Source organism: Cervus canadensis, chromosome 11, assembly GCF_019320065.1.
Source record: "Cervus canadensis isolate Bull #8, Minnesota chromosome 11, ASM1932006v1, whole genome shotgun sequence".
In the NCBI taxonomy this organism is placed as follows: domain Eukaryota; kingdom Metazoa; phylum Chordata; class Mammalia; order Artiodactyla; family Cervidae; genus Cervus; species Cervus canadensis.
The window spans coordinates 21,768,559-21,794,459 of record NC_057396.1 but is presented as its reverse complement, the minus strand read 5'-3'; the positions used below and the strand labels follow the sequence as shown (position 1 = coordinate 21,794,459).

Genomic DNA, 25,901 nt, shown 5'->3' with positions numbered 1-25,901 from the left:
CAGTCTGGCCACAGATCTCTAAACTGGTTCAAAAGTCTCCCTCCTCAGAAGCGCTTATCCTTCTAAATAATGAATTTCCCAGTCCTAATTAATGCAAAGAAAGGGATGATATACATATCTCTGTTGCTTTAAGTTACAGCTAGTAAGACACTTTGAGGGAAGAGCAGCCTCTAGCTAAAGGGTCAGATAAGCTAAAATCAATATAAGCCACCACCTCGAATCTTTTAAATCACCACCTGCCCTCCCCTGACTATCCCTGAGTCAGACCCCTGCAGTGGGCATGCAGCAACCACCAAGCCTGCAAATGACCATCCATTCTGGCTAACACTCAGAGAGCTCATCTCCCATCCAACCCCTCGTTCCTGCTACCCCCAGTGACCTCGCCCACAAAAAGAAAAATCACTGCAGTCTCTGGGAGCAATCAGACAGCCCAGAACAAGGGAAATAACCTTGGGGCAGCCAGAGGAAAGAACAGAAGGCAGACACTCAGAAGGCCCATTAATAGAAGTGTAACACCTCAAACAATGGAGGTGAGTGTCTGGTTCTTCACCTGCTCATGTCAGTGCATACGATCCTTCTGATGTCTGCAGTTGATACAAAACTGACAAATTTGGAAGCACCTAAAACAGTGTTATGAGAATGGTGAAGTGAATTAAAATCATGGCATACGGTGAGCCACTGCCTAACTAAGGAAGACACGTAGCTATCCTACGAAGCTCTCAAAGGCTGTGGCCCAGAGTCTCCATGACTCCAAAGAGCAGAAGGAGTGGTGGGGCTGTAAGAACTCTCTGGAAGAAGAACTGGGCGCTCAGGGAACAGCAACATCCCTGTCCTGAGGGGTCCATGGAGAGACTCGGTAGCATCAACACACAAGAGCCTCAGAATGGGGGCTGTGGCCACCAAAGCCCCTTCTAGCCTATCACCCATCACAACAGGGCAACGCCAGAAGCCAGGATGCTAGACTCCATCATCCTTTCAAGAGCGGGGGACACACACTATGGCTCGCTCATCCATCTTGAAAGTGGCTGGGGAAGACGGAAAGAAGCAAGCAAAGTACAATGTGTTTTCTACTGTGGCTCCCTGCACCCAGCCCCTGGGATAGTAGAAAAGCTGGCCTGGGGTGGAGATTCCAGGACAGGAGCTTCTAGTCAAGTTGTCATTGTTGTTTAGTTGCCAAGTCGTGTCCTACTCTTCTGCGACCCCATGGACAGTAGCCCACTGGGTTCCTCTATTCGTGGGATTTCCCAGGCAAGAATACTGGAGTGGGTTGCCATTTCCTCCTCCAGGGGATCTTCCCAACCCAGGGATGGAACCTGTATCTTCCTGCACTGGCAGCTGGATTCTTTACCGCTGAGCCACCAAGGAAGCCCCCTCTGGTCAAGCCCCCAAACCGAATTCTCCAAGCTGGCCTCTGGGGACCCGGGGATATCAGGCAGGGAAGGAGGATGTTTTCCCGTCTGGTTTAGGAACTGCTTGTTTTCTGTCGTTTAGGGCTATGGGCGGTAGGTGCCAAGCAAGACTGTCCCCCTTTCAGCTTCTCTTTTTTAAGAAAGACAAAGGAGAAAAACAAAACAAGCAGACAGCCGTAGCCCAAGCCCAAGTGTGCACTGTGGGCGGCCTACATGAGCTTCCTTTATCCAACCACAAAAAGGCATCAGTGGAACCAGCGAGGGGCCCTGGAACGGCCTTTCCCAGCAAGGGCCCACTCCTCCGTTGAGGTTAGCAGTTAACCAGGGGCCGGGAGCCGCGGGGCCAACAGACCGAGCCCCTCTTACACAACGCGGCCCTTATCTCCCCCAGCCGCTGTTGCTCTGCAGACGCGGGCTTTGGCTGCAACCACAGCCCAGACTGGCCCACGAGAGATACCGGCCCTCGGCTCACTATCAGGCAGGCAAGCGGGGCGACGGACGGTTAGGCTGAGCTCAGACCTTCAGGTTTCTATTAAAAGAGCGTCAGACAGCCGGTAACAGTCCGGCTGGCCAGCTTCGTGGTGTCGTTTCCCCTGATCCCAGGGCTGCAGTCCCCTCTCCCCACTGCCTCGCCCTCTCCCCGGCCCTCCGCCCACCGAGAAGTGGCAGCAACGGTCCATTTCATGTCACATCATTCCATCTTGGCAGATGCTGGGTGCAAGACGCAGGGAGAGGGGCTGATGATTAACCGCTAAACAAACTCCTTCACAGACCTGAAGGCAGAAACAGAGCCGGCGGAGCCTGGGAGCCAGGACCCCGGGGGACAAGACGACCAGCGAGGACAGCTCAGACCTTGCCACATTCCTGTTCAAACACCTTCAGAGGCTCCCAACTGCCCCAGGATAAAATCCCCGAACTAACAACAGTTACGTTTATTGAGCAACTACCTTGGTCCAGGTCCCATGCAGAATGTGTTAACTGCATTATCTGAAATCCTCAGGCGAGCCCCCATGATATCCCGCATGATAACCCCACCGTAGGATGAGGAAACCACAGTTGACAGTGTTTTGGGCACGCGGCCAAGATCAGAGTCTCCAAGTGGCAGCGCGACAATCTGTCCTCAGGCCGCCCATGTTCTCCCCACCCTTCCATCCTGCCTTGTCCCCTTCCTAGCCTGGCATTTTCTGGCACCCCCACCTGACCCCAACCTACCATTCCAGAAATCACCCTCATTCCAGCCAAAGGGAGTTGTATTATCCAGGATCCCAGCATTTACCACAATTGCAACCCCACAGTTTTCCAGAAGAACACCAGCTACATTTCTCCCCCATCCAGAAAGCCCCACAAGGCCAGACACGCTGTTGTCTTGTGCACCCCTGAATTCCAGGGGCCTAATCTGGGGCCCACACATAGTAAGTGTGCAACAACAACAAAAAATTTTAATTAAAAATGAATCCCTCCAGGTGGAAGGCATTTCATCTCTGAATTGCCTTGTGTTTTTTTTTTTCCTGTATATCTGCCATAATTTTTCCATTTTCTACTTTCTCTCATGGTTATCAACCTACTCGTACACATTTGCAGGCAGTATTTTAACTCAACTGCTCAAGTTATAAGCTCCTCAAGGGCAAGTCCCAGGTCTTACCAATACTTAATACTCCAGAGCAGTGCACCTGCAAATCTAAAGGATTCAGCGCACACTAGTCCACTCGGCCTGAGCAGGAGAGAGGTTAATGAGCACCCCACAAGGCCAGTCACCATCCCAAAAACCCACCCCGCACAGCCAAAGATCTGAAACTGCACTTAAGTCAGATTCTATTCTTATCCTACTTTAATTCCTCCTTGGTGGTGGAAGCAGGGAGCAGACCCCAGCAGTCACAGGGAGGTTTGTGAAGAAGCAATTAAAGTAGGCAGGGATATGGATTCTAGTCCTTACTAATTTGCCACGTGACCTTGGGTGAATCACAGAGCCTCTCTGAACCTCCGTATTTTACATCCTAAATGAGCATGCTGGTACAAACAATGTATGGGTCCTTCCAGGCCTATCAGTCTATGATTACTGGTCACCTTGAGAACCCACAGCTGGGAGGCAGGTGAGGGCTCTGAGAGCTTTCCCTCCACAGGCGGTGAGAAGAGGGGTGAGGACTGGGGGTGCCCAGAACCCCCCCTGCAGCATTCCTCAACCTTCCAAAAATAAACAAATCCCAGCGAGAGAACAAGCCAGTCCCTCTCATTAGGAAGGATGACAACCAGGATTTGAATATGGATCGGAAGTAAATAAAAGGGAGAAAGCAGATACCGAAATAGATTTTCAATAACTAACTTCCCTCTGGTTAAACCTGAATTTTTTCCCACATGTGTATACTTTCACAGATTCAGTCAGGGAGCATTCAAATTAGCACCACCTGGCCTTAAATACTGTGCAAAACACATAGTAAGCATTTTGCTTTTATTTATGTCATCAATGGTTTCAATGGAATGACTCATCCTTCCTCTTTAACACTCGGTCCTAATATGTTTTACTATAAATAATGTGGAGAGTGAGGAGAGAGAAGGAGAGGGTCTGAGCGTTGCCCCCCTCCCCGACCCCCTGCACAGCCAGGTCACAAAAGAGTCAGGTCTGACGGACAATCCCAAGGTGAATGGGATTGACTGACAGCGCAGTGGTGGTTCCCATGGAGAGGCAAGTCAAATATTCCTCCCTCCAGCCTCGCGGCGTTGAGGACAAGTAAGGATGTCAGAATGGGGACTAGCCACGCTGAGGATGTGCCGGGCACCAGGACAGGATTTTAACACACGAGCTCCTTTAACCTTCCCAAGAGATGGAAGTCAGGATTCACTGGGGCCCCTAAAGCCTCCTGTGCCCATCCCCTTGGAGAATACATGTCTGAACTCAATCCATTCTTCCTGATTCCCAGCAACACTGACTCGTGACGGGCTAGATTTTTTTTTTTAACACCAGAAGTGCCTCTTGGGAGCCCAAAGTCACAGGAGTCCAAACCACAAATGCAGAAACACTCCAGCAATGAGATGAGTCTGCCCCAGGCCTAGAGGGGGTGGGTGAGGGTGGGGGCGCAGTCAGCGGCAGCGACTCCTTCAGGGTCATCAGTTGGAAGTCACAAGTCCCTTGGCCCTGTTCACCTTCCACCCAAGAAGTAAGGCCCCATGTACCCTGGGCTGAGCTGACGTGCCCTCTCTACACACTCTCTCCAAAAATCTGCCTTCAGAGTCAGCCACAGTCACCAATGTCATCACATATTATATTCACCAGATTTGTCGCTGAATTATTTCCACCATTTCCAAAAGTCAAATCTACACTCCCAGAAGACAAGGCAAAAGAATGTGGCACAGGCTTCAGAAAGGATTCGGAAAGATTTCCAAAATGCTTGGGGCCTGGGCCACATCAGAGGATTAAGTGATCACTTATTGGATACAGAGCTTCTTTACAACAGCAAGTAGCGCCTCACAAATGGAGACCTTCATATTCACTATGCGCTCAAGTAGCACCTCACAAATGGAGACCTTCATATTCACTATGCGCTCAAGTAGCACCTCACAAATGGAGACCTTCATATTCACTATGCGCTCAAGTAGCACCTCACAAATGGAGACCTTCATGTTCACTATGCGCTCACATGTGTTTGTTTGCTTAATTACTAAGTTGCGTTCAACTCTTTTGCGACCCCCTGGACTGCAGCCCACAAGACTCCTCCGTCTGCGGGATTTCCCAGGGAGTAATGACGGAGTGGGTTACCATTTCCTTCTCCCAGGGTTCTTCTCGACCCAGGGATCAAACCTGCGTCTCCTACGTTGAGAGGGGGATTCTTTACCACTGAGCCGCCTGGGAAGCACTCAGATTATTCATCTATTAGTTCACCTGCTGACTGCTAGCACAAGATCAGTCAGTACTACCTTCCATTTAGCAGTGCCCAAAACAAAAGATTTCACTGATTTCTTTCATAGTTGCTCCCTTGGGCCAACATAGAAGGCTTTTCTAAGGGCCTAGTCCGAAGGCTCAGTAGTGCCTATTTACACAGTGCCTTCTCTCTGTTATACCTTTTTTTTGGGGGGGAGGGGGGGGCATACTATGCAGCTTGTAGGATCTTAGTTCCCTGACCAGGGATGGAACCCAGGCCCACAGCAGTGAAAGCATCAAGTCTTATCCACTGACCTGCCAGGGAATTTCTTCTTTAAACATTATTTTATCCAAATAACCACCTAAAAGGTATACTGGCCAAATTTTTTTTTTTTTTTTTTTAGAGAACAAGGAAATAAGGGCACAGAAAGGCTAAGTAACTTGCTCAAAGCATCCAGCTAGTAAATCTGGAGTCTGGGTTTTCATCCAGGATGTCTTACTCTGAACTTTGCATTCTTCCCATCACTGCATATTGTTCCTAGAAAACACCACTTCCATCACCTCCCAGAGAGCCTCTTTCCTGCCACCCCCACCCCAATTCCTGGGCTGTGTTTCACTATCTTCAGCATCTCCTGGACTTTGTGCTCCCTGTTTCAACTTCCCAGTAAGTCTGTCCCGGCAGATACCCCTGCTCTAAATAGCACCCTCTGTGATCTGCAAACATTACAAGGACATCAAAACAAAGCTATCAGTTGGGTTCCAAGCCTCAGCAGCCAGTCCAAACTCTTTGTTTGATTCTCAGACAGCTTATTGACTAGGCGATGGGGTCAGAAGTTTTCACCTCGCTTCTTCCCCAACCAGCACTGTGCTTAAAAAAGCAAATTCAGGGCAGGTAGGAAAAGTCCATCCCTTGAAGATTTCAGATTTACATATTTTTAGTAAGCACGCATTACTTATCAGCCTACAACTTGTGGGAGGGGGAAGAGGATGAGAAAAAGACAGGAACTAAAGAGGCAAAGATTACCTACACCCTCTCCCATCTTGTATGAACATGGGCCTCGACAGCCCACTCAGTGAAACGTTCTCAGAGGCTGCCTGTCCACACGGAGGGGGAGAAAGGCAGAGGAGGGCAGGAAGCTGATAAACTGTGTGATAAATGCGGCGGCTGTGTTTTACAAGATACCCGTTTTCTGCCATCAGGTGCCCTCACACATTTCCACCCCGATCTGAAAGAGGGTCCGAGCTCCCCACCTGGTCTCTCCTTCCTCATTCCACCCTTCACCCTGACCCCAACAGTTTATCTTTGCATATTGGAAAAACTGGCATTTATCAAGTAATCTACTCCTCATAGATTGTTAAACAGACCACAGGGGTTATCAGTGGAGTTGATATAGGAAGATAAACAGCAATCTCTTATGCAAATAGCACTAAGAATGTAGGACTGGCCACAGGACAAAATCGGAATTTAGGAGAACATGAATCTTAACACTTTTCCCTCGGTTCCAACCCTGGAAACCCACAGGAACGTGGAGAAGATTCCCTGGGTGGATTTGCCTCTCCTGTTTTGCAGGGAGGGGCAGGTGAGAGTGTGTGTTGGTCCAACCTGCTTTGCAAGCGTGGTAGCTTCGTATCTAAGAGAACCTTCCATGGCTAGATTCCATGGCCCAAACTTTCTCCTCCTTGCAACAGCCATTTCATTTTTCTGGGATTCAGAACCACTGGAGTCTGCTTTGTTCAGAAATATTGAAAAAGGTATTCTCCAAGGTGAGAGTAGGGGTCAGTGGGCAACAGGGGAAAAAAAAAAAACCCAAGGAAAACCATGAGTTGTGGGTTCTGGACACCATCCATGGGACCAGCAGGTACAGCCTACCTGCCCCTGGGTTCGGCAGATCTGCCTTTGCCCAGAAAGAAGCAGGCCCAGATGGCATCTTTTCAAACCCTTCTCATTATTTTAAGGGCAAATTCGCATCAAGCACCAAGAGGTAAGTGGTTCCAAGTGACAAAAGAATTGCACTCGGACGGATGGACAGACGGAGCAAGCTGTTTCTCACACGAGGCTGTGGGCTGGGGAGGGGGAAACGGGAGAATGACAGAATCCAGGGCTGGCCAGAATGAAAGCCTGAATGGAATAGGCTAATTTACACAGGAAGTAAGCACTTACCAGACCCTTCATCTCAACACACAAAACCCTCCGCCATATCTGGAAGCAATTACATCCAGTTAACATGATCTGCTTGCCACTAAAATTAACTGCAAACAGAAATATTTTTCACTTTTTGCAACAGGAGATGCCAAGATTTGGCCTATCCCCTCCCTCGAGCCATTGAATCTGGCTTCTGGGGAATATTTAGCAGCTACTCAGCTCAAAACACAAAACCCACTCTGTAGCTGTCAGGACACAAAAAGTAAAATAGTGGATAATTATGAAGGGGGGAAGGAAGGGGGGGCGCCGGTGGCAATGAAAAACCATTGTGCCAGGAACTGAGGAAGGGGCCAGCCCCGGGCCCTAAATGGGTCTGCGGCGCTCGAGAGTCCAGCCCTGGTTTTCCACACTCAACTTCAAGGAAAGAAAAATGTTTTTAGAGTCACTCGATTTAGCAGCGGCTTCACATTGTTTTTAGGTACCGGCTTTATCCCTTCTGCCAAGGGGACGGGGGTGGGGGTATATAAGGAGGTAGACTCAGAAATGTTAGCGGATCCTTAATTTAGCAGAGAATCGAGGGGACAACTGTCACGATTTCACTTTTGCATCGAACATTTCCAATCCCTGCTCTGCGAACGCCCTCAAAGCAGCTTTCACCTGCTCCAAGAGGGGCAGGAGCTGCTCTTTACGTAAAAGGATGGAGAGAGGGTTGAGGGGAGTAAGAACATCCTCCCAGAGTGTGTGTACCCCGCAGCGATCCAGGGTCCCACTCCTCAAAATTCTGGGTAGAGAGTTACGGTGGTCATCTGTTGCCGCCACCGCTAACCACGCCTGTCCTTCACTCTTTGCACCCAACCACACAGTCGGTAAGAACTTATTTTTATTTTTCCTTGAACTACTGTCAACGATGCCATAAATGCCAGAGACAGAGGGACAGGTCTGTTTTGCAGCTCCGGAGGCGTCCCGTCCCAGCCCTCCCTCCCCCGCCAGGCCCACCCTTTCCTGGCGACCCTGGTGCAGTTCACCCCTTTGTCACCAGGGGCCTTTAGCAAGGCAGCGGCCACAGCAAAAGTGACGCATCCTTTTGCCAGACAACTCACAAACGCCTCTTCTCAAAGAGTCAGGCCAGAGTTCCCCTAGAGAATGAGGCCAAACGCTGCTGTTCTCCACAAAAGTCACATTTACAGACATTACTCACAGGTCGAAAAAGACAGAAGGAGAAGCCACCTAAGGAGTCTTTCCGTAAAGATTTTAGCCTGTGATGAGGGGAAGAAACGGTCTTGATACTCGAAAAAGAAAAAAGTGCTCTGCCGTTCTTTTCCGTTTTTCAAACCGTGTTACGATGAGCAAAAAGGAAACACACGTGTCCCTCCCGACACTGTGCCCTGAGACCAGGCCACGTGCCTGGCCTGGGGGTCCCGTGTGCACCATCCTAGGAACATCATCATGGCAGCACGTATGAAATTGACATTATTAACTTCCTGGCGCAGATGAGGAAGCTGGTGGCCAGGTATCTATCACGGAGCTCCAAACAGGCAGAGAATGGATTCAAAGTCAGGTTCAGTCGCAGACGCAAAGTGTCCCAGGTTCCCACCCTTCGGCAGGCAACAAGCACCCCTGAACATCCAGACGCTCCGGGAAGGAAAAGCAAGCAAAGCGTCCTCCTGAGGTCCTAGCGGCCACTCCGCCGGCCAGCACGAGGGCTCTGTCCTCCACCCCCCAACACCTAGGCGCACACCCTCAGCTCTGTCACCACACGGCCGTCCAGGCATGGAAACGGTTAAGTCGCCCTCGCTGCATAAATCAAAAGTTCAAGGCTGCAACATACCACAATGATTCCCTCTTTACATATGACAAGAACCAGAGAGGGGCTGAAATCCCAAGCATCCTGAGCGGGGTCTCCCCAGCCCGCACAGGTTACGCCGCCAGGGTCAGGGCCGAGGACCTTTAGCGGCAACATTCATTTCCTGAACAGGACAAGTTCTCCTGACCATAAAGCTAATAGGAACTTCCTCGCACGGCGAGCTCCGGCTGACAGGGCTACTTGTCACTGGCCACGCAGGAGGAGAGCGCTGGTTCCCATTAGCGGGTTATGATGCCAGGTGCTACTAATAAGGTACATCGGCAAGAAACAAGAGCCTGCTAAGCTGTCTCTCCAACTCTGGAAGCAATCAGGCCTGGGCTGCAGGGCTGGGGAGGGTCCTTCTTTAAAGGAGGGGTTGGGAGGGTGTGGGTGGAGGGAGGTGGGAGCTTCAGCCACTGTAGACCCCCGGCAGCATCTAACCTGCTGAACGGCTTAAATAAATACATTTCCAACAGTCCCTCCACATTTCCCCCAGCTACCATAAAGAGACTCCCCCAAATTAACACTCATAATGTCTCCCCCAGCACTCCAGGCCTGATGGATCACCGAGGGCCATTACGCTCGGCCACATCTGCTTCTCACTATGGCGAGGAGAGTTGTGCCAACAGGCCTAATGGCATTAAGATCACAACGCTCGCCTAATCCACTTAGAGACCAACGGCAGGAGAGGGTGGCTGGGGGCTTGGAGCGAGAGGCTCCCTTGTCAGACTGGGGTCACAGGAGAAGCGGGAAGTGTGGGGGGGTGGGGGCAGCCTCACATGTGAGTCCCTGCTGGGTGCTTCATGTTACATGGTACCCCATTTAACATGTTTGCACCACATTGAGAGGTAAGGGGCTACAACCTCACTTTACAGAGGCGCCTGACCCTTCAGACAGGTGAAGCCATTTACCCAAATCTGCCCAGATCCACCATGAGGCATTCAAACCCAAGTTTGAGATCAGTCTTTATGCCCCGTCCCTACACACCTTGTCTGCCTGCAGAGTCGGGGTGGTGGCGTGCCTTCTCATTCCTAGCATGCCTGGTATATACACCCTTACTTATCACCTCGGAGGATCTAAATGACCCTAAAGAGGGGAGACCTCGAAACCCTCCTTCCAACTAGCCCATGACTCCTCCTCCTCCCATCAAAATTTCTGTGACTGCGTACTCTAATAAAATTGCCAGTAATGCCCCCACTGTGTCAGGGAGTTCTTTCTCTCATCTGACCTGGATTCCTCCTACTACAAAGCTGGACACATTCTGTCCCTGCCAAAGAATGTCATGTCTTGAGGACAAAAGTTGAAAGAGGGCAAGAAATTTAGAACCAAGCAGGTTTCTGTGAGTTGTTAGCCGAAGTTTCCGTGCTGACGATCAAGTACTGGATTCCCTCTTGGCAGCTGCAGAGATAAGCCTCACATAGGCAAAACCCGACCAGAGTTTTTCTAGACTGAGCCAGCATAATAAGGACACGGGGGCTTTTAAGGGGAAACAGTAGAAAGGGGTATTTCTGATTATGCTGGCATGAAATTAACGGCACGGGATTTTTAGTTTTGTAAGTGGGTTCCTTTTTCTCTCTCTTTTTTTCTGTTTCTGAAGTCAGCATAAACCCCCTTTATCGCTAGAAGCTGGCCTCTCCCTGTGTCTGTAAGAGAGGATGGACTCCTGTGACCCCAGGAGACACAAACCCTTCCAGGGAATCAGGACTCTCCCTCCCTCTTCTCAAGCCACCGCACAAAGCCAGGAAGCTAGAACTGGCCAAGCCATGAGCCTCCTGGTTAGCAACTTCAGGGAACATGGAACGGTCCTTCCTGTATCCCCCCTTCCCTTCTGATTCCATTAGGGGCTGAAGATCCAAGCGGGACATTGTGGAAACAAGCATGAACATGAAGCCAGAAGACCTGGGCACAAACCCTGGTGCCAACCTTCACCGTCTCACCAGGGAACAGTCCGTGAACCTCTCAGGCTTCCCTCTGTGCATCGGGGAATGGGAAATGAATATCTAACCCAGCGGGTGGCTAGAGGTTTTGAGAAGATACTGACAAGAATGCACTTAACATATGCATCAAGCACTCAAGGCGACATTTGCTGAATCTGCCCTTAGAAGCATCCTGCACTGTAGGGTGGGGATGGGAAGGGGCTCTGCAGCACGGCACCCCTGAAAGCCCAGACTTCTCTAGGTGCGGAGGCAGCTGTGCTCCCATCACAGTGATCTGCTGGCCTGGCCACGTGCACACGCGATAGGACCCGGCGTCGGTGAGCAGCCTCAGCATTCGTAACTGATGACAGTGGCGTGCTGCCCAGCTAAGTTTAAAAGAAGCCTGCAATGACTCATCAGGCTTCAGGTCAATGGGACAAAGAGTACCCTGGCCACCGTGCCTCAAGAGATTAGCTTTTTGGGGGGAAATGCAGGTGCCCACTGTGAACCAGCTGCAAAAACACCAGCGGTTCTCAGGTGCTGGATAAATGGACACCTCTGAGGGCAAGCAGGACATCAACCAACAGGAACAAAAATTTTACCCTGCCCTGCCAGCTTCACACCAACAATGGTGGCAAAAATACAACAGCAAACATCTGCTCTCTGCTATTCTTCCATGCTCATGACAAATATTGAGTGATTAATTCCTGCAACAACCCAGTGAGTAGGTACTGGGTTATTATTCCCATCTTACAGACAAAACAAGTGAAGAGAGGTTAAGTAACGTAACCATAGTCACACAGTGGGTAAGTGAAATCGAGATTCTGACCCAGATAGTATAAGTTGCTCAAAATGCCCATCTCAGGTGCTGGAGGTTGGGGAGCGGGGATGCGGTGGTAGGTTTTCCTTACTAACAAAATAAATGCCACTGAGTCAGAGTTTTCACTTAAAACCGCCAAAACAGAATTTGACTACAGAAGCCTTCACTTATTGTGGAAAATTCCAGAACCTTCCAATGGGCAAACTGAGGCACGCCTGTATTCATTTAGCAAGACTTTTTATGTCTCACACGTGGACTTTCGGTTGGACTTGTTTTAAAGTCATTAATTTTTTTGAATTAAAATAACTGGAAATGTTTTTCCCCTGAATTAGCAAGAAATCTGAGCTGTGAATGGAGTTTTGATTTTAACAGTTTAGGATAATCACTATTTTAAAGATTCATAAATAGCTTTCCTAGAACAAGCAAGAAGGAAAAAGCACTGCTGAACTAAAGCTTTCTTCCCCTCTCCTTCCAGCAATTCGCAGCTCCAACCAATAGTGACAGCAAGTTAAAATGGGACTTTTCACTGAGATGAAAGAGTAGGCAACTTTCTTATTAGAAAGAAAATAAAAGAACTCATCTCCAAACTTCCCAAGAGTTTAGTCTATATTCCAGATGATTCAGTAACCCTAAGCAGGTTGAAGCATTAAAAAACAAAGTCAGAGCAGACAGAATCAAATCAAACTGACCCCCTATTTTAGCTGGCTGACTGCCAAACCAGATTCCAAAACAGAGCAAAATTCAAATAACCAAAATGACTTCATGAAGATATAAGTGAGTGCCAAAAGAGCAAAGGAGAAGTTTTTTTTAAGAGTTCAACAAACCAGAAATAGCTTCATCCAAGGGCCTGGTTTTACAAATGAAGACGTTAAATTCCAGATAAAAAAAGAGACTGACAATAATGACAGAACTGAAAAACAAAAAACACAGAACCGGCCTCCAAAATGGCAGGACACAACGCCACAAAGCCACCTTCCCATCTTCACAGCCAGTGACCTCTTGAACAGACTAGATTTCCAGGAGTCCAGGAGCTTATAAACTTAAGTCATTCATCATCCCCCAAAGGATACTTCCTGGAAACAGAAATGGTTTCAGAAAGGATTTGGGCAAATCTGTGAATGACAGAGCAGCCATAAATAGCTATTAAGAGAAGCCGGGCTCCACCTGACCTTTACGATTGACGTCAAGGAAGAGAGCTGCTGCCTCCGACGGTGGTATCTTAGGGATGGTGTTGGCACCCAAAGACTAGGTCAGATGGATCTGACCTAGAATGGCAATGCCCATGTGCTTATATGGCCTGGCGCGGAACACCCAGGACTGCGAATTAGAAGGTGAGCCGAGCTCCTGTCTCTAGCCATTTATAGATAGCTATGTGACCTTGGGCATGTCACTTACTCACTCAAAGCCCATTTTCCTCATCTGTAAGTTGGAGCTGATGACGGTGACAATCCCTTACCCAAATCCTTGGTGCTTTGGAAATCCGAACTGCTCAGATTTTTAAAAGGTACTATGGGGACTTGAGTGTTCACCAGGCCCAGAGTAGTCTAGGGAACCACTCCGTAATCAAACGCATTAATATTTTTGCAGCAAAATATATGAATATTCAAAATAGGCGAGATAAATATAGCCTCACATCAGTTCAGATCAGGTTTTGCCGCTAAATGAGTTCGCTGCAAACTTACACAAAGCCTTTTAGCTTTCAGAGGTTTTCAGACTAATCCATCACAGGTATGGAATGAGAGACCTGCACCCCCTGAGGGGAGGCTGGGAGGTTAAGAGAGACAAAGTCATTACAGGTGCTTTGCAGGGGCTTCCCTGGGTGGCCCAGGAGTTATGAATCCGTCTGCCGATGCAGTAGACACAGGTTCGAGCTCTGGTACAGGAAGACCCCACGTGCCGCCGAGAAACTATGCCCACACGCCACGACTATTGAGCCTGTGCTCTAGAGCCCGGGAACCACAACTACCAAGCCCATGTGCTGCAACTCCTGAAGCCCATGAGCCCTCCAGACCATGCTCCACGACGAGAGAAGCCAGCACAGAGAAGCCTGTGCACCGCGACGGAGAGTAGCTCCTGATCACCATAACTAGAGAACAGTCCACACAGCATCAGAGACCCAGGATAGCCAAAAATAAAGAGATTAAGTATTTTTAAAACAGGAGCTTAGCAAAGGAAAAAGTGAGACAACTGATAAAAGGCATTGTTAATATTACTGCTGGGACTTCCAGGGTGGTCCAGTGGTTAAGAATCTGCGCTTCCATTGCAGAGGGCATGAGTTCAGTCCCTGGTTGGGGAACTAAAATCCTGCATACCGCATGGCATGGTCAAAAAATAAATAAATAAAAATAAATTTAACTAACTTAAAAAAAAAATATTACTACTGTGGCTATCATTATGCCACTGGATGCTCTTTTCCAAATAGAATCTGGTATGACCTCAGCGGTGCCTAAAGCTGGCAGAATGATGAGAAGAGACCAAGAGTTCAGGGCAACATCTAAATTCTCCAAGTGGCCAAAACCAAGGTCAACAGTGACTGGCCCTCTACATGGTCAACCACTGAAAACCATGCAGCTGGCCATCTGAAAGAGGCCAAGGCAAGGGCCAGGCAGAACCTGATGGCTCAGTGACATGGTCATGCGCTCTGGACTTGGCCTGGGGAGCCTCTGAACTCCTGAGTGCATTGACAGGGCTGGAACCACCTCTGGGGTTCCTGAGCATGCCTGCAAGAACCAGACAAGAGCTCCTCCTGTGTGTATGCAGGACACACAGTGCTGATCCGAGGGTTTGTCTGCAGGAGATCCAGAGGTTCCTGGGAAACCAGATCCCACTCTGATTCTGTGGCACTTTAATTCAGAAACATATTAAGACCAGGCTGGGAATTCCCTGGCAGTCCAGGGTGTCAGGAATACTCACTTCCACTGTAGGAGGCACGAGGGTTCAATCCATGGTCAGGAAACTAAGATACCTCAAGCCACGCGGCATGGCCATAAAAAAGAAAAAAGATTTAGGCTCATGAGCCTGGGGAGACTGAGGCCCACAAGGGCTGTGCTGACTCCTAAGTCAATCACATTATTCAAGATCATCTTTTCACATGTACATAAGTCTGAGACAGAGACTGCACCTGGCCTAGTTCAGCTGGTCCCCAGATCAGATCCAGACAAGGTGACATGCAGACCAGGCCCACCCTTTCAGGGAGAGAAGGAGACAGAACAGAGATCAAGTTTAAACAAAGTGTTCGTTCACTCAGTCGTCTCTGACTCTTGAGACCCCCTGGACTATAGCCTGCCAGGCTCCCCTGTCCACAGAATCCTCCAGGCAAGAATACTGGAGTGGGTTGCCATTCCCTTCCCCAGGGGATCTTCCCAGCCCTGGGATTGAACCCAGGTCTCCCACATTGCAGGCAGATTCTTTATCATCTGAGCAACCAGGGAAATTTAGAGAAGAAGAGTCCAACCTTCCCAAAGAGACCCTCCCTCCCTCAGACATTATCTTCTGCGATGTGAGCCTGCTGGGGAGGTTTTAGAATCCAGCACTTGCTCCTGCATCTGCCTGGAGACAGATCTGCTTATCCAGCAGGCCCTCTGATTGTTCTGACTTCCTTCCTTATCCTTTAGGCAGGTAAGCCCCACTTGATTTACCCAGGTAGCATCTCTGTGTGGGCCTTCCATCAATCCATCAGACTACATCTGACACTGCTTTTACATCTCACCATGCACTGCAGGGACCATAACTTTACAAAGTTTCACTCCAACTGTCTGTCACCCCGACAGGCTCCCCTCTCCCCAGCTTGGAACCAAGTCACAAGGAAAGCACACTGGTGTGATTCTATCACACACCTTCCTGCCTGTCTCCCTTCCCTGCACTCTCCCCCTCCTTCCTCTCTGTGCCCTTCTGCCCATCACCTGCCGCCCCCGCCCCGCAAGAAGAAAAGCGACTACAACGGCAAGCAGGTACCTAACCTTTACCAATGCTCTGGCCTACTGGCTTAGCAACAAAATAAAATAAATCCTCTAGACTGTTACTTCATCATGTTCATCACTATCACATCCACAGCCTCCTGACATCAAAATCTCCCACTCTGATTGTTTTGTCTGGACTTTTTGTTTGTGTTATGCTGGCAGCTTTACACTAGAGAACAGTAGGAAATTGGGAAGCAGCACCCTCATCCTGGAGGTCTGAGAGAGAGAGGGACAGAGGTGAAGCCTCCTGAAAGTGCATCAGATCGGGAGCCAGGGGCTGCCAGGGAGGAAAGCACGCGGGAACATTCTCTCCATCCCTTGTCTCCTCGGACCCCACAGCTTTCCACCCAGGGCACAGCCCCAGGCTCCAGCCTCTGGGGCGGCGGCAGCCCACTTTCCATCCTCAGTCAGTAGCACATTCTCCCGTGTCAGCAGCCCAGGGCATGACGCCAAGGATGCCAGGACCGGCGCCTCACCATCACAAGCTCAGAAGAACGGCAACATCCTTTGCACCACCTCCCAGCCAACTCAGCCCCTTGATGGCAGGGCCGCGGACACTACACCGTAAAACTCAGAGCCGCGAGGGCGAAGCAGAGACGAGACCCAAGGGAGACAGGGGGACACCGAGGGCCCAGCCCTCACCCTCTTGGTTACTAAGTGCCAGTCACGGCTCCAGGGATTTCCAGGTGTTGCTTCGTTAATTCAGCACCCCACCCTGCAGAACACCTCCATTTTAAAGAAAGTAAAGCAAGACTCAGAAAGGTTACATAACGTTGCCAAGCTCTCAGTGCTAGACATGGCTAGTTCTGTTACCCATGCTCTGGTGGGGAGGGCGGATAGAACACAGCCAACCCTCCAGCTCGCCCCAGAGGAACAAGGGTCCCACAGAAAACTCCTGGGAGAATAATATCTTTTGCAGCCCTATCTCAGGTAAAGAGAAGCAAAAAGGACCCAGGAAGCCAGGAAAAAAAAAACCTACTTTTCAGGGAACAGGGGTTGGGGGAAATGGGAAAAGGTAGTCAAAGGTGGTCAAAAAATAAATGAGTCCTGGGGTTATAACACACAACATGAGGACTATAGTTAACAACACTGCATTACATAATGAAAGTTGCTAAAAGAGTAGATCTTAGAAGTGCTCGAGAAAAAAAATTCTCAGACTATCCAGAGTGATGGATTTTAACTAAGTCGACTTATCATAGTGATCATTTCATAAAATATTCAAATACCAAATCATTATATACCTGAAATTGTCATATGTCAATGATATATCCATTTTAAAATTGCTTTCCACTATACCCCATTTCTCATAGCACATAACTGAGATAATTCACATCCGGAGAAGGCGATCAACGTATCTGGTCAAGTTTGGGGAGAGGGTTTCCTCTTTAGGAAAGTGTGAGCAAAAACAAACACAACCTCGGTCTGTTTCTGAGCAGTACAGGCATCACGAAGACACACCTTAGTGGCGGTTATTTTTCGCACCCAACCGGAAGAGAATCAGCTACGTGGAGCTCAGCGGCACTTTCCACAAGGTAAGTCTCAGAAGACCGGATTAAGCAGTGTTGGAGGAGGTTCCGACTCAGCTTGGTGGAATCAGATGACCTCCAGGTGCCTCCAACTCCATGTCCCCACCTCCTCTCCCCCACACCCACTCCTGAATGGTCAACAGAAGAATTTGAGGGGGGGCGGGCAGGGAGGAGAGGAGTGCAAAACTGAAGAATCCACCCAAGATCTGCAGCACAGCAGACAAGAGAGTGTGCAGGGAAATGTTATCACAGATGACAAAGAGAAACTGGATTTCTTGACACCCCTCGCCTGACCCAGGAACTGGAGGGTAATGTGATGGGCACGTCACACTCACTACAGAGTCCCTCTGTGTTTACTCCATTTCCGATGAGCAATTTCAAAACCCTCCGTTCTGCAGACAAGACACTCTTTCAGACTGAATAACTCCGAAAGGCAGCAAAGTGCAAGAAGGTTAACCTGAATTTGAATCCAGCTCTGCCTCTCAGTATCTACATGACCCTGGGAAAAGGTCTTATTATCTCCCTATGGACAAGAACATCATCTACTTGGGAAAACTGCCATTAACAAAAATATGACCCCACGAAAAGCACTTGAACCAGGCACATCATAAAAGCTATTTCACAGAGAAGGAAACAGAAGCCAGAGGGAAGCCGATGCTGGCCCAAAGTGGTATTAAATTCAATGTGAGTAGGGATGGGTTAAGAATAAGACTGCAAGCTGCAAAACCAATGTCTCTCATACCCATCCTTCTCCCTTGAATTTAAATCAGCTCCCCCGAAATGTGTTCACAGGGACAGAGAATGAAAAGGGAGAGGAAGCAACATTCCTGGTGATGAAGGTTCACCAGGAACAATGTTTGGAACCTGCAGCTGCTCTGGGGTCTAAGCAGACTGCAGCCCTTCCCCTCCTCCCGAGCTGCAGACGCGCCGGCCTTGGCAGGAACCACCGCAGGGGAACTCAGGTACCTGAAACCTGGCAGAGTGGCCAGATCCTGGCCACGGGCCCCTCCTCCTCACCCCACTTTTCCCACCCTCCACTTTAGGAGTCTCTCCAGGCCCAGGAAAAGCGACCCAACAGCAGGAAAAGCAAAACGGGAGCCCAAATGAAAAAGAGCAGAAAGAGCTTAGTAAAGACTCTGAGCGAAAGGAATTTCCTGGCAGTCCAAGCTTTCGCTACCGAGGACGCAAGTTCAATCCTCAGCCGAGGAACTAAGATTCTGTAAGCCACCTGACATGATCAAAAAATAAATAAACAAAAATCGTAATTTTTTTTTTAAACGAAACTGGGCACATAAGTTCCCCCTTGTTTAGGAAAGACCCGAAGCTCTCTCAACACACCTGGAAAGTGCTCCCCCCAGATGGTTTTTCACAAATAGCAAAGAGAACAAGGGAGCCAGGCCCCAAGACTAGGGGACAGCCGAGAACGAAGGCGGGCCCGGGGCCAGAAATTCAGGCTGGGGGTGACGGGGGCAGAGAGGCCTACCTGTGCTGCTCCACGGCCTCGTTGTCAGGAAGCTCCACGCCGCACACACTGCACTGCTCCCCAACAGTGCGGCTCTCGGCCTTCATGCCCACAGCCAGCTCCCCCAGCTTGCTGAAGAGCTCTCGCTGGATGAAGCCCTGGGGCAGCAGACCCCCGTAGGTGCTGAAGTCCATGGAGACAGCCAGGGCGGGCTGCACGTGGAGGCCCGAGGTCACCGAGGACGGCATGCTCAGCACGGCATCGGCCTTGTGGTTGGGCAACACGGGGTAGAGGCCCAGGTGCTTCTCAGCTGGGGGCGCAGGGGGCTCCAGTCGGCCCGGGGGCCCCTGGCCGGCCTCGACCGGAGGCGGCAGCTGCTCAGCGCTCTCCTCACGTCCGTAGTGCAGCTCCCTGGCGCTGGTGATGACGCTGCTCCGAGTAGGGGTCCCGGGCCCCTCCTTGCCCCTTTCCTCCACCTTGTCCCCCATCCCAGCTGAGATGCTAGACTCCGCGGCCCCAGGGCTTTCCTGGCCGGGCACCTCATCCACCTGCATCATCTCCGGCTTCACCTCAGCCACTGCAGGGTGCCGCCCACCCCCAGCCAGGGTCGGCTCCTCAGGCCCAGCGGGCGGCTGAAGAGCCCCCTGCAGGAGAGACTGTCCTATGGTCATCAGACTGTCCACCGCCGCCTTGGTGGGACTCATGGCGGAAAGGCCAAATGAGGCGGAGACGGAAGGGCTCTGGTCCACCATGGGCCCAGGGAGGCTCTGGGCCGCCACGCTGGCATAGCCACTCTCCTCGCTGGAATGCTTCGAGATGAAGATGTTCTTCAGGTAGCGCGCCTTGCGGTCCTCTTCCTCCTCAGCCCCGCCCTCTGCCATGGTGGCCTCCGTGTCATTGTCATCTGAGGCCTGGATGGTCTCCAGGATCTTCAGGCACTGCTCCTCCAGGTACTCGATCTCCAGGATCTCGGCAGCATACAGCAGGTCATCCAAGTCCTCTGCCTTGGCTTGCAGCGTGGCCGTGTATGCATACTCCAGAATTTGCTGGAAGGTCTTGGGAGACAGGAAGTCCAGAGTATAGTGCTGGCTGTTGCGGTGGAAGAGGATCTCAAACATCTTGCTGGTGCAGGCCAGCACAGTCCGGTGGGCATGGAACTCCTGGCTGTCCACCATGATGACCACATCACACAGCGTCCCGGCCAGCCGCATCTGGTTGGCCTTGCACAGGAGCCCCGTGGGGTGGCTGGGGTTCTGCAGCTGGATCATGCCCATCTTTGTCAGATCCATGGTGCTCCCCGAGGCTTAGGCATGAGGCTCTCTTTCCTTCCTGGCTCTGCGTGGCGGGGCAGGGTGCGTTTCCTGGGCCAATGGGGAGGGCTAGAGGGGAGAAATCGGGAAAGAGGCAAAAGAGATGCAAGAACAAAAGATAAATTAGTTACTGTCCCTAAAAGTAAGAATTCAATCAATAGCCCCTGACCCAAACCTGCAGCAAGACAGTCCTGGAGATTTTAATAGAGCGAAAGGGCTTTCTAGAAACCTACATGACTGCCTTTACAGGCCCAAGGATGATAGGAGTAAAGAGAAGTTTCTGCTACATAGCACATGCCTAATTCACTGGTCTATGACATCTGTTAGAAGAAGTAAAATGAAAATAACAGTGGAGTCTTGTGAGTCCTGAGCTTTCTTTAAGTCTGAGGGTGGGGGGCTCCTGTGCAAAGTCAACAATGATTCTGAGAAGATGCCCAGTGCTTAATTTAAATGAGTAAGAATTTAACCCCCTCTTCTAGTCAGTGTGAGCACTCAATTTCACTTTCAACCCCTTGTGCAGCAAATCTCATCTTCAAAACGAAGTTTCTCTAAATCCTGCCTCATTGTGGTAGCCCCAGGAACAACGCCCAGCCTAGCTGGGGCTAGCAGCCTAGAGTCACAGCTCAAAGAAATCTACAGGCAAGGTTCTCCTCCTCCAGCCCACCTTTTCACCCTCAGTTAATGCCTTCCTGGGCCTCTGCCCTTCCACTCTTCTCAGAGTTGCAAAGTACTGATGAACCCACGCCCTGACCCTCTCCTTAGGCCCTAAGAGAAATACACACACGCAGTCTATGTACTAGCTTGGCTCGCTTCCAATCATGGGTGCCTCAAAGTGATTGTGTAAGTAATCCAAAATCTCAACTGTGTCGTGTGCATGTATGTGTGCATGCACCAGCCAGAGAAGCAGAAACAGCACACATGAGTGCATGCATGCTCAGTCGTGTCCAACTCTTTGAGACCCCATGACTGTAGCCTGCCAGGCTCCTGACCAAGGAGTTTTCCAGGCAAGACTACAGGAGTGTGTTGCCATTTCCTCCTCCAGCAGATCTTCCCCACCCAGGGGTTGAACACGTGTCTCCTGCATCTCCTGCACTGGCAGGCGATTCTTTACCTCTGCACTACCTGGGAAACCCCAAGTACACATGTCCACACTTACATAATGTGCCGCACTTACATAACGTGCCGCACTTAACTCCTGCCCACAAGTGCCCAGTAGTGAGGAGGATTTGTAATATGCAGGCTAGATACTGAAGGACCTACAGAGAGATCCCTAGGAAACATGCACCCCTAAAACCAGGAGTGCATGTGCTGGGAACACAAACTCCCAGTGTGTCCCACAGGCTCCCAGGAGTGGGCAAGTCCCATGACCCAAAGAGGAATTGATGCCAGACTGCTAGACCTGGCTCAGAGGGGTGAGAGGTGATATTGGCACCAGCATCTATGGTGTGAGTTACCAGCATGAAGGGAAGACTGGGCTGGAGACAAAGGCCTCTCTCGAAGTGCTGTTTGGGATCAGTAACAGGGCTCTGGGTCTCCCAAACCTGTCTAAAGCTTGTCTGAAAGACCTCACAGGCCCAGGTCCCTCCCAGCCTCGGCCTGGCTGTGGCCAACACTGCTGTGAAATCAATTGGAAGCAACAGCAGAGCAAGGGCTCTTCCTCTTGGAACACTGCTGGCCTCCGCCCCCAAAAGGAAACCTATTGACTCCAGAGCCACAAATCTTACTTAGAAAGGGTTAACTAAGGACGGTCAATCAAGAAGACACTTTTGCTCCCCACCCTGGGGTGGGAACCGAGGCCATGGTGGGGGGGCGGTGACCATTCCCAAGTGCCTTGGCACCATGCGCTTTCCCCGCAGACTTCGGGTTTCAGAGAACTAGGAGGTAGGAATCGAAAGAATGGAAGCTGGTCTACCCGAATTCCTTCCCCAAAGCAAGCACCGTGGGTCCTGAGGGAAATCAGGGTGCCCTGATCAGCCGTCCCTGAAACCCGCGGCTCGGCGCCCGGGAACCGGCTGGTGCTGGCTGCAGCGCCGTGCCCCTCGTCACGGCGGAAAGCCAGGGCTAACCAGCTCGAGCTCCGGGGATCGATCGCGCGCTCACACCTTCCAGCCCCCCACCCCCCACCCAGTTCCCAGCCACCCCCCACGGAGACTTGGAGACGACTTCAGCAAACTTGGGGAAGCAACTTTTCCGGGGAAGCCAGATAGCAACAAGAAAGGGAGCCGGGTTAGGAAAGAAGAAAAGCGAAAGAGACCCGGGCGAAAGGCAAGAGTCCAGGAGGGCCGGACGCCGGGGCGAGAAGGCGGACTCGCCTTGAGGCGAAGGGGAAGCACAAAAGCCCGACAACGAGTTGTGGGAGGAAAGGCGAGAAGGGATCTGAGGGCCCTCTCTCTCCGACCCAGGGCGGGGATCCCCGGGAGCGGCGGGCAAGGTCCCCGGCCTCGGGCGGGTGGCGCCAGCAGCAGGCGCGCCCGGCCCAGGCACGTTGCGAGCGTTCCGGGGAGCGGCCAGCGAGTCGGTGCTGAGCGCGTCTGTGCGTTCCAGCGGGTCCGCGGGCCGGCGAGACCGTGCGCATTTCGAGCGCGTGAGGGAGTGTTCGAGGGGCTGTGAGAGCGACCTGCTGGCGCGCCGGGGTGGGAAAGGCATCCCGAACGCATCAGGTGCAGAGCGGAGCACCCACCGAGCGCTGCCGGGAGCGCACAGCGAGCTCCGGCGCCACGGCCGGTCCCGCCGAGAGCCGAAGAGGGCCCGGAGCGCTGGAGACACTCCAGCGCTCCACCACCGAGCCCCTCCCCCCAAAACCGGGGGGATCAAGTCCAATCAAGAAAAAGGAGCCCACCACGTTTTCCAGAGAGAAACAAAACCCAAGTGAGTCCCAGTCCGGCTCCCCTCCGCCCCCCCAAACCACTCCTCCGATCCTCCGATTCTAGCTTCCCAGCTGGCGGGCGAATAAACACACAAATAAACCACAGCCCTATCTCGCGCCCGCGCACCGGTCGGCATACATATGAGCACCCACAGGCTCCCGGCTCCTCCGCCGGCCCCTGCTGGTACAAAGCCTCCAATTCCCAGCCCTCCGCACGTGCCTCCCGGCCCCGCAGATCGCTCTGGCCCCCACCTCTCACCCCGACTGTGCCCTGGAGTGGAAGGGTTGGGGAGGCAACTGCGCCCAAGCTGACAGCCAGGGCTCTCCCTTCCAGCCGACCCCCAACCGCCGGCGGCGACGGCTGCAGCAGAAGGAAGGAAACAAGCCGAATAAAATAAGGCAAAAGCCCAGCGGTCGAGTGGCCGAAGCGAGCGCGCCCCCCCAGACCTCTCCAGCCCTGGGGCGCCCGGGCGCACAGCTCTGTCTGGGCGGTGCGCCTCTCCCTGGCCCCCAACTCACCACTGCCGAGCCGGGTGCCGTGGGGTGGGTGTGCGTGCCTCTTGGGGGTGTGTGCCTCTGTCGGGGAGGGGTGTTGCTGGGGAACTGTTGCTCTCGGTATCACGGCGGTAGCGGCGGCATCGCCCGGCAGTTCGCAGTACCCGCTCTCATCGCCCTCAACTCCTCTGTGCTGCGAGGTTAGCAAATCACCACCGGCTGCGGCGCCTCCGCCGCGTCCCACGTCAACGCCGAGCCCCCTCCCCTGCGAGGCCCCGGCGCCTCTCCATCTTTAGTGCTGGCGGCCGAGCCCGGCTCCCTGCCCACAGCTGCCCCCCTTCCCTCCCCCCTCCCGCCCGTCCCCCCGCTCCGCCCGCCCGCCCCCCCGCACTGGCCGAGCCCGCGCGCGCTCTCCGCCCCACCCCTCCCCTCTCCTGCCGTCCCCTCCCTTCCCCGTGCGCCGCGCTCCGGGCTTCGCCTGACATCTAGCTGCTGCCGGGGCGCTGGCGGCCGCCGCTCACCCGCCAAGCGGAGAGGAGAGAAGGAGGAGCTCGTGGAGAGGCGCACCAGGGACATGGACGCCTCATTGGGGGCAATGGAGATGAGGGGCGAGGAGCTGCCCCCATCTTCAACCCCCAGAATGTTAATCTCCAGTGGGAACAGGTTTCGTGTTTCCCTGCTGCTTCCAGGCTCGGGATTTTGGTCTCCCAGCGTTTGCCCCATGAATGCGTGTCATCTCGCCTTTCACTTTTTTCTCGGGGGTCGAGACGGCACCCCTGGACCCCGGCGTCAGCTTTAGAAGGTCGTTTTCGCGGTGCCCAAACCCAGCGCTTTGGGGCCTCCAGGCCTTCTGAGCATCCAGACTGCGATTCGCCTCCAGGCGCAGAGTTCGCGGGCCCGGGTGAACCGAGTGCCAGAGGCTCCCGCGGGGATCTGTCGTCGAGGGGAGACGCCCCCGTTTTAGCTGTCGCGACCCCTGGAGGCCAAGGTCGAGGCGCGAGGGAAACTTTTCTTCCCTGTCTTGAGCATCCCTTGGGCTTCCCCCCACCCCTCCTTTCTCCGCCGTCCCCCTTCCCCCAGCCCCTTGTCCCCTCAGGGAACCTTGGCTGGGAGCAGTTCCGCAAGAACTGCGCTCAGTTCGGGACAAAGTCTTCAGGGGGCGAGTGAGAGCCTGGAGAAGGCTCCCCAAAGTGCCTCCTCTCTGCTGACCGCTCCACTCTAGAGGGCGGAGCTGAGGTCAGGAATCCCTAGAGCAACCAGAAGAAACGCGCCCTTCCGCGGGCTGCGGAGAGCCCCGGTCTTCGCCCTTTCCTTGGAACTTGGCGAAGGTGGTGGGCGAGAGGTGGAAAACGCCCTTCTTCTGGGCACACACCTTGACTTCCGGCTAGGGTGAGGGAGGTGGTTGATAGCGCCCTCGCTGGGTCTCCAGACAGTTGGCCCTGGAGGTCATACAATCTTCTCAACGCGGGGCTTCAATCACTGAATCCGGGGTCCCCACACTCAGTCCCTGACAAGCGGGTGGGTCAAAGGTTTCCCATCGGACTCAAGCATGAGAATATCCCAATGCGCCCTCTGGCACTGCCCCAAACCGAGGGTCAGGCCCCAAGAACTGAAGCGTCTTGGAAGGTGGCAGAGGCCCGCTAGAGGCAAAAATCCACTTCCGGCCTGGCAAGGCCAGTTGGCCGGAGTTTCCAGCAGATCTGATCCGGGTTCACAAGAGCTGCTAACGGAGCAGTCCCGAGAACAGGCAGCTTCATCCCAGCAAGCCTGCCCCTGGCTCCTGCTCGCAGGAAAAGTGCTCAGACCTGCCTGCAAGAGTCAGGGGAGAAAAGACCGGCGAGAAGCCACTTGAAAGTGAAGGAAGGGAGCTAGTTATCCTCTGAAAGCAGACAACACTGCAGTGTCTGACGGATGCCAGGGAAAACTCAGTCCCTGGGTATTCTGATGAACAACAAAGAGCAATCTATGATACGGCTACTTTTCTAGCTAAGGTCTATAGTCTGTAAGAAGAAAGAAATTTAAGGAAAGTTGAGAAAAAACTGGTGTGATAAACAACAAGGATTTACTATACAGTACAGGGAACTAGAGGGCTTCTGGGTTGGCTCAGACAGTAAAGAATCTGCCTGCAGTGCAGGAGACCCAGCTTCCATCCCGGGGTGGGGAAGATCCCCTGGAGAAGGGAATGGCTCCCCACCCCAGTATTCTTGCCTGGAGAATTCCATGGACAGAGGAGCCTGGCGGGCTACAGTCTATGGGGTTGCAGAGTCAGACACAACTGAGCGACTAACACACACAGAAC

The 25,901-nt window shown here is 52.3% G+C and overlaps 1 protein-coding gene across 3 annotated transcripts in view; it reads right to left on the bottom strand.

The window, feature by feature from the left end:
• Positions 1-23,953, bottom strand: part of ZBTB16 (zinc finger and BTB domain containing 16) — a 198,794-nt gene extending 174,841 nt beyond the window's left edge. The window contains exons 1-2 of one of the 3 annotated variants that reach the window (XM_043482739.1): positions 23,627-23,953; positions 18,953-20,310 (exon numbers count right to left, since the gene is read on the bottom strand). In XM_043482739.1, the coding sequence (XP_043338674.1) occupies positions 18,953-20,220 (1,268 nt within the window). In that variant the 5' untranslated portion in view covers positions 20,221-20,310; positions 23,627-23,953. The other 2 variants (XM_043482741.1, XM_043482740.1) reach the window with 2 other exon arrangements.
• Positions 23,954-25,901: the final 1,948 nt, after the last annotated feature.